Source organism: Echinococcus granulosus, assembly GCF_000524195.1.
Source record: "Echinococcus granulosus chromosome Unknown EG_S00109, whole genome shotgun sequence".
NCBI lineage: Eukaryota > Metazoa > Platyhelminthes > Cestoda > Cyclophyllidea > Taeniidae > Echinococcus > Echinococcus granulosus.
In genome coordinates, this window is record NW_020170489.1 from 29,272 (window position 1) to 38,483 (window position 9,212).

Sequence of the window (9,212 nt, forward strand, 5' to 3'; positions counted from 1 at the left end):
AATATGCTAATACATGCGGTAGTGGCAGGCAAACCCCATCCAGGTAAGTGATGACTTCGTTTTAGTTTGCTAGTTATGCAATTCATCAATTGTTTGTTTAACTCCCGGCTTTGGCAGCGGGTCACTTGGGGTACCACCATTGTTACTTCACCAAGTGTGCTGACCCTCGGGCTATGCCAGTTGCACCGATTTCTACCATACGCCGACAATACATATTCTGCTTGAGTATTATGCCTTCCTACATCTTCAGTTGCAACAAACCTATTCATCACAGAAGAAGAACATTTGCTGTGAATGGTTGGAGTTGTGGAGATCCGCCAAGTAAGGTTTGCGACGGCGTGTCCTTAGTATCGTCTCCTCCACGATTATTACTGAGTTATCAGCAAATCAAGGCCAACTTTTAAGAAATAGCAACTCTATGGCTTTGAACGACAACACTCATCTCCCAGTAAGTGTGTACGACACCTCACAAGGTGAAGTATGGCCCCAAATCCCACCTTTAGAAAGAATATCGTCTCCGGAGGCAAACAACCCAAGCCACATCCATGGCCATCTCGCTTCTCTTCTATTTCATGTGTGATTGTCTACTGCCAAGAAAAGTGTTTCATCTCCTCTACTCCCTCCCATCCTCCAGAGGTGCATCAGACCTCCGCATTGACCAGTCTTGAAGCGGTATGAAGTCTTGTGTATTGCCTTTTAAAAATAGGACTCTCCTTCAACTAGTTCACTAGCCCTGGCTGTTTTATGGTAGAGAAGTTTTTTTTCTTGCGTGCTTCTGACTGATACTGAGGTGTTACCCAAGTCGTAGATGCCACTTGGCCGTCAGCAATAATTTTACGTAAAATAATTCCGTGCGCACTTCACTGCACACAGTCTTGCAGGGTGAAGAGTTGCCTTGGCAATGTGGGGTGAGTAATGAAGAGGTCGTTTGAGGGTAATGAGCGTTTAATGTTGGAATAGGGAAACAATTTCTTATTTCCACTTAATTTGATTCACATAGATAAACCATGATTAACCTTGACCTGACTATCGACACTTGAAGAAGCAATTGTGCGTAGAAGGAATTGGGGGCTTTAGCATTGCGCGTAGACGTGTTTTAGGGGAGAAGGATTCTTTGGAGAGACGCTTGTAGCATCACTAACATTTGCATGAGAAAAAGTCTCAAGGCCTCCGAACATCAGGTGGTTGTTTATGAAATGAATTAGGTGATTTATGCTCCCCTGCGGTATGGTTAAAACATCGCACGACCGCATCCGCCCCTTAAGTGAATTTAATGCCCTCTCGAACATCGTAGATTTTTGGCAAAAGGAGGGAGCTATACAGTAAAAATGGATTTATCTTGACTGGATAGTCGGGTATGCCGACCGTCCGATGCTTCTCCGATGTGGACTTCACGCTGGTGACTACTACTAGTCATTCGGTTCGGTCGAGCTGGGGTTGCTTGTTCAGGAATAGGTCTAATTGACACAAGCCCACAAATCATTCCAGATTTGGAAGACTTCTTTTATTGAATACACAATTTGGACACAACTGTTCTCTGATGCGATACCACTTTTCCCGTGAGAGCCATGCTAAGCGCCTTTCACAGCACTTCCTTTATTTTGGTTGACACAAGGTAGTCAGGTGTAGGAAAAGCATCCGTCAGGCAAGAACGAAGATCATGGGACCCCCCTTTAGATTCTTTCGTAAGCCAATTGCTTTTGTTGTAGCGCCGACAGTATGGAACACCAGGCAAAGTTCGGCTACAGTGGAGGGAAGTCCAACCACAAGAGGAGCGGAATCAACCGCCTGCTAACCAATGGCCCATATGGGCCAGCTGTCTGTATGAGTCATGGCCAATTCCCATAATGCTAACGCCCATGATGATTGGTTGATCCCAAACCAATTAAATCTTACCGCCTATGAGCGCAACTGTACATTGTCATCCAGTCATATGTGGTCATCTGCTAGCCTCCAGCATTCCCATTGGCTGCCTTAAATGGAGACGCTACCGACTGGTACCCCGCAGCTGAGCCCACTGTCGACGGCCCCCCATGCGTTCCAACAGCTACTCGTGGAAGCATTCACTTCAAAATTCCTATTATTTGTAAAGTAGCTCCCCAGGGCCGCGTATTGGTTTCACTCCTCTCCCTCCTTCCAATGTCTTTCAGTGTCAATTCTCATAAATTGTGGGGATATCGGGTCTTTGAATTGGGGCATACTTCACCATTTTATGCATCACCCCTTAAGACTCTAAACAGTTGAAATTCGGGAGGCTGCCAAGATTCGGAGCGGTTCTGACGTTCCTGTCGTTGTGAATCTCTGCCTTCCTTTTACCTCGAGGTGGACCCACCAGTAGATTCCTCATTATGAAGGCCATCTTGCCGGCACATGATACTACACAGAGAGCTCCAAAGGGATCGATAGAGGCAATGCATCTGGCTTCAAAAAGCAGTCCTCCTAAGTCAAATCTAATTAAAAAAGAAGCTCGGCAAGAGGATTTATTTGTGCAATCTTTGAAAAGACATCTAATTAGGTCATCCGGGAATTGGTTATTCGGGTAGACACTTTACTCAAAGAATTGCTAGGTTTAGTAAATCTCTGACGTAGGGATGGCAGTGGTAGAGCGTATCGTTACACTCAAAGAGTGCGGCGTTTCATCGTCTTTATTCGCGTCTCACTTGTTTGGAGCCATTTTCAGCATAAGAGAATTTCTTGTTTTTCAGCCTTTAATTTGAAAAATTTGCAGAGGTGCTTAACGAATTATTTATGAGTGACTAAGATAACCAAATTTCCTCCCTATTTACATTGGGCCATAGCCAACACTCGGAGAAATGTATTTTGTGTCCAAATCAAGCGACTGGGGCTCAACAGTTGGATATAGGTAGCCCTCTTGGAACTGAGCAGAAGACAGGCATGCAAAATCACCCTGTACAACTTGGTCAATTTTTTAGGTCCAAGTTAAACTTTATCTTGTTACGCACAGCATTCAGCAGAAGAACCTGCTTCCCAAAACCTGACTAACAAACCTCATTCTTAACCATTTTCCCAGGAGTTCATTAACTATTTGCTTCCAATGGTGGATATTTTGGTTTGTAAATTCGAACTCTGCAAAGGGAAAAAATCGATGTCAGATGGCAGAAATATCGATTTTTAAGGTAAGGCAGCATGCCGCGGGTTTGAGTGGCATAATCGCACCTCGACAACTCTAGTCAATTAAATTTAAACGGCTTACGAAGTTAATGCATTTCAAACTTGTCAGGAAAATCACAAAAAAGAATTTATTAATGATGGAGAAAAAGTACATCAAAATGCGCATAAAGCTGAAGAGGAAAAAAAAAACGGCGAGACGTGAAGAGAGGCGAGTGTAACTGCAAAATGTGGGATTTGGGAATCCCGGCTAATGGACACCGCCGTGGTTGTATGCGTATTTAAGCAGCAACATTAAACACGCATCATTGTCTCTCTAGTGGGCATCACGTAGTTGCGTAATGCAATTTCGTGCCCTGCCTTCTATGTGTGTGATTCTGCACGTAAATGTCTTACGTGTGAATTTTGCAAGGAGGACTTTTCAAACTTCTTTGTTAAGAAATAAGACTTATAACCGCGGTATGGCCGATCGTAGGCTCGTCAAATTTAAATTTGATGAATTTGGAAATTGGAAATTTGCCAGTCTTGCCGTCTGTTTTCATTCCCATCGCAGGGGAAAGTGGTAATGTCGCATCAAAAAATTGATAAAAAAACATGCTGCATGACCTCGTTCAGGGGAAAGTCCCGCACCTTATAAGGCTGGCTAAAAGGCATAGGGCATTTCATAAGTTCATTTCAATTGAGTGTCCTGCTATCACTGCTAGAGTCTAAAAGTGCACTGGATGATCCAATATGGGTTTTGAGAGGACTCTCAGGTTAGTTGATGGGTGAGGCACGTTTTTCCGAGCATTTCACATGCAGATGTTTTAATGACATTGCATTAACTCAACCAGGAAAAATCCCTCTCAGAATTAGAGCTCACGACAAACGCGTAATTTAGGTAAAAAAGTATGCTCTTATTTGTCACAATGGGAATATTGTGATGGCTCGGTGTTCCCCTCCTCCACCTTAGCCCCTATACCTCTGGAATAGGGAGGCGACTAGAAGGAGGGCATATTTAATGGGGCAGGGATAAATAAGGGAGTATAGGTGTCACAGCTAAGCGTGTTCAGGGTGGCTTTCTCGCAGGCCGATGGTTTCCAATCTGTCACGAGGTTCATGTGTAATGAGCACCTCTTGCCTAAAAGGTAAATTCAAGCAAACATGTATTACAATATATGGATGGATGAATGGATGGTTGGGTAGATAGATAGGTCGATCAGTCGATTGCTTAAAATCATTCCCCTAGATCACCAGAACACTGGGGAATTTAAATATTCGGAGCAGTATGGCATATATACGTCCACGTTCATTAGGGTACGGTAGATGGCTAAACTAATTGACACCTAGGCTCAGGTTTACCTCTCACGTGACTCGTGAATGGTATATAACGGAGAGCAGTGAAATCGAACGTAGGAAACAAACCTTAAACTCAAACCAGCGTGATCAGGCAAAGTAAGGTACACATATTTACGTGTCCTTGCGCTTATCAGTTGGCCACACCCTCCCTAGTTGACCACCTACTTGGATGACTGATGTCTTACAGAGCTGTCCCTATCCCTTCATAAATAATTCACATTGATAACGTCGTTAATCCAACAGTTCTTTTCACTTAAAGACGAACTGGGAGGTTATTGAACTACCAGCAGTCAATCTTTTGGAGGTGATAAATGAAAGACGTAAATTGCGTCATTTTCCTCATTTTCCACTTAACTACTTCTATTACAGCCTAGTGTCGACACTTGAGCTGTTTAGTGGTAACACTAAGATCGAATACTCCAGAACTCTATACATGTCTTAAAAGTAGGGAGGAGGGTAGGATAGAATCACGACTTTTTCCTTTAAGGCAAAAGTAATCATTAAAAAATAATTAAATTAAAGTATTTTATGGATGTAGAATCCTCCCCTCGGGCTCTAGAGCCATATTTGGAGACGAAAGTCCCTCGAAGGAGTTGGAAAATTAGATGCTAAATTCAATAACACCCGAAAGTTGTAAGCGTGTAGAAAATAGGTGTTAAACCAACTGTGTTGGTTGCTATATGCAATTTGGGTGAGCATAACTCAGAACAGCTTATCGATTTACCCGATTCCCAGTCCGTTTTTCAGTCGACAAGACTCCCATCAGTGGGCCAATAATCGATTTGGTGGTACTACGAGCACTGCTCAGTACAGCAATCGACACAGCTGATGAGGAAATTCAGTTAATAAACTATAACATCATGATTTATTCCAAATTCAAATTGTCTTGATTGTTTGCATTACGAATCCTTCAAAATGTAAAAGTGCAATATAGCGGAAAAAAATATTCCATTGCATCGAAATCTTTCTAAAGCATTTACCGCTCAAATGACGTAAATGTAAGCAATGGAAGCACGTAATTATCTCAAGAAAATTATTTGTAATTTTTTTGGGATTTAATGATGCTTGCAATGCCAGACATACAAGACTGAGGGAAGGAAAAAACGAGGCGCTGTCTGCAAATCCCATTTGATAGCTCCAAAATCATTTTACCTTCTGTTAAAACAGAGTTAACTTCTTCTCCGCCAGAAAGTGGTTTTCTTACTTCTGCTCTTTTAAATTTCAACAAAATTTATAGCGAGACTGACATTAGAAAGTGGTGGGCGTTCTGAGAACCAAGAAATTAATATTCAATCATTCTGATCAATGAATTTTACGCCATAGGTAGATTTCCGGCAATTTCCATTTATATGGTTCATTGCTGAAGCCTGTTTATGAAACAAAGGCTGCAGACACTGTCCAAAAATTCAAACTACATTCAATAATAGACCGCGTGTACTTTCGCGTTTTCGGCTGAAACTGCGCAGTTGACTTATTACCTGTCAGCAGTGGAGTGCATGCATTTCCGGTGTAGAAAACAAAAAACAACACCACAATTCACGTTAACGCAATGATTCATGGTAGCAAGAAAGGGTGGAAACAAATTGGATCAACCCCAAGTATCTATTCAGCGGGTGTTTCATCGGCCTCAAACAAGGTGAGGGCGAAAATGGATTGGCACTGCAGGGGATCATATTACTGGGCTGTGATCGCTACAATGGGCACGTAATTGCGAATTGACAAGAATAAAACAGGTGCACCCAGGGTTGAACACAACTGTTCGATGTGGAGTGCGCTTTGGCAGGCGAGGCGTATCGAATTGCACTCGTGACCGCCAGAAGGGTTCCACTCAAGCCTCACGGATAATCGATACCACGCCGGAGTTTCAATCGATTTTTGCTCACCCCAGCGGATTAGGATTCATCAAATATGCTTAAAATTTCCTGTTAAGGTTAAAAAGTGCCATAAGGGAGGAAATCTTTAAGCAATTACTAGTTTTTTAAGGTGGATTTCATTCAATCAATCATTTAATCATTCATTCCATTCACTCGACCCTTTATTAATTTATTCCACCAATTCGGGAAGCTGTTCAAGAAATTTGGAAATATGGTAGCTCCTGGAAAGCGGAGTTGTGTTTTTGGCTAAAATAAGTGAATACACATAGTGCCATCGATCTGGTAAGGAACAGGGCCTGACAATAGTCCACAATCTAATCTTTTACGCTGCCAGTCACAGCGGTAGGGAACGGGTAGGAGGGTTGGTGGAAAATCGCATCACTACGATAGTATGAGGGAGGCGGAGGGAAAAAGGCAGCACTAGTCTTTTAGCTGGATTTCACCTAGCAGGAAGGGGAATCGAATCCCGAAAACTTCCCTCATACGTAGTCTTTAAACGATCTTCAGTCAACAGCTGGTGGACTTCCGTAGATTTCACGAAAAAAGTCATTTCGCTGAACCCGCTTTGTTTGCAACTCGGTAAAGGTTAAATGCAGTCAAAGGTGGGCCGTTTAACACGCCACGCCTTGTCAAAGCAAATGTACTCATGCAGGCGACTAGTTGACTCTCCTTCCCAAACGTCGCATCAACGGCTTTCGCTGATGTATGCCAGATGCTGAGCTTTGTGGCGGCGTGTCGGCAGATTAAATTACAGATTGACTGACTGACTGACTGACTCTGATATCGGCCAGGAGTAGGACCCAAACAAGAGACTGGTAGTTGATGTGAAAGGAAGACAGCGGAAAACATGATTTAAACCCACTGAACATGCTCCTCAAAGATTTGAATAAGTATTTGTTTATTTATGGAAGGCAAATTGGTGGCGAGAGATTGTCGTACACCATTCAACCACTGGTAAGGGAATGGATGAGGTTGCGGTTCATCCACTAATTATCTAAAGAGACAAAACAAATGAATTAGCTTGGTAGGTTTTAATGGGTGGATCTTGACCAGGCGGTGCCACCTCACTCTACACCGTGGTGCCCCTTCACAACTCAGACATCCTCAGATTCACATTTTCCACAAGGCACAATGCTTGAAACGCATGTCACACGTTGGTTGACATCTGGATCGATACACAGGTCACGCGGAATGCACCGCTTGGCAGTGTGGAAAGTGGACAAGTGCGTCAAGATGCCGAGCAATTACAGATGACTGACTGGAATACCGCTTGATGCTGAGGCCATCAGAAGCATCTGGACGTGTAGTTGATTGGTAGCAGTACACAGATGCAGGAATAGACAGGTGAATGTGCAGGTTGTGATGGTTCCTATGTGACGTTGTGCGTGACACGATTTTGCCAAACAAACATCCGTGTCAACTTTAATCCGCAAACGACCTCGTGTTGAACTCGGCAACGCGCTCTTTTGGTCGGAAGGGGACTCAACTTCGTCTCATCGTGTGTTTGGGGAAGGCACAAGTGCTGTCGCAAATGTGACCACCTTCAGTCTCACAAGGGGTAGTTAAGGCGAATGAATTGTCTGCTTTTGGAAGGCACACACTGTGAGCGTCGGCCGTGAGCCATTCAGTCAGTCGGTGCGTCGGAAGCGATCAATGTCTTCAATCCTGTGTCGCAGAGTTGACACCTACCACTCGAATAAGTAGTGGGATAGCACAATTTCATTAGGAAAACGATTGGGGTAATTTGAAGTATCACTTAAATGGATAATGTATATTGCCTATGCAATGAGAGCCACACGACAGGACAGGCGGAACCGCTTTTGCAGTGTGGTTGTTGAAGTGAAAAAGAAGTATCAGGTGACTTCGAATTCGTTGGGTCTTGCTTCCGCCAACTGCTCCCAAAGTCGTTTGGGTAGAGAGTGAAGGTGGAAAGAGGCAGCGGAAGGAGCTGGATTTTGCTGTGAGAGGGTATTTGGTAGGGTGGTGATCCACTTTCTGCAGCATTTAATGCAGCTGAAGTGGCTTAGATTTAAAAATACTCCTCCACCTCCACCTTAGGTTTAGCACTGGTGAAAATGTGCTAGGCTTTGACGGAAAATGCTTCACTCAACACTGTGAGACCAGCATGGCATGGATGAAATCAGAAGTGAGGATGTCATGTCTAGTGCGTGTGTGAAGGGTGAGTGAGTGAGGTAGGGTCCCTGTAGCTACTCCAGGGACTAATGATACAGGCGATTGAGACTTCGATTTGAAGCACATTGAAACAGTGTCATGGGTCATTTGTAGGATAGATTTCCTCACATCCGGTTGATAAACATCTGAATGCCGCGACAACAACTTGGAAGCGCCTACTGACTGCCGCCTTCATGGACGCAGGTGTGGTGGCAGTGTGGTGTGGCCTGTCTTGTGCTGTCAAGACGACTTTCACAACGCAGAAGCCGGCTTGGACGGAAAGGTGGTGAGGTGGAAAGCGGTGTCCGCATTTACGGAAGGGGAGCTAAGACACCATTGTGAAGTGTGCTGACAAAGGCTGTTTACTTCCTCGTGAATGGCTTTTGTGTTCCCCCACTTACAGCAATGAACAGACGATGGACACGGCTATGTTACTGAGACCATGGAGCATCAACAGGAAACGAGTCAACGTCAACGAAGGAGTAGATCAGGTGGCAGCAAGATTGTCACTGTGACCAACAGTCACTTGAAGTCACTTTGAATGTCACGTCAAGTGATTCGACCTTGATCTAACTTTTGGCAAATCCTTTCGTGAAGTGACAGGCACTGAAGTGATCTGTCACGGTGACAATAGTGGTGGTGATGGTGATGGTGGTGTGTGGAGAGGTGTTTATGCGCATCCGTGGCTTGGAAACAGAA

The 9,212-nt window shown here is 44.0% G+C and overlaps 1 protein-coding gene across 1 annotated transcript; it reads left to right on the forward strand. All coding sequences in view use genetic code 11, as the record gives it.

The window, feature by feature from the left end:
- Positions 1-230: 230 nt before the first annotated feature.
- On the forward strand, positions 231-3,334 carry EGR_08519 (hypothetical protein; the record flags this gene model as incomplete). Its single annotated transcript, XM_024497768.1, has 4 exons — positions 231-321; positions 2,837-2,939; positions 3,035-3,137; positions 3,242-3,334. The coding sequence occupies 4 exons, from the start codon at positions 231-233 to the stop codon at positions 3,332-3,334; spliced, it is 390 nt and encodes a 129-aa protein (XP_024347804.1).
- Between the last annotated feature and the right edge of the window lie 5,878 nt (positions 3,335-9,212).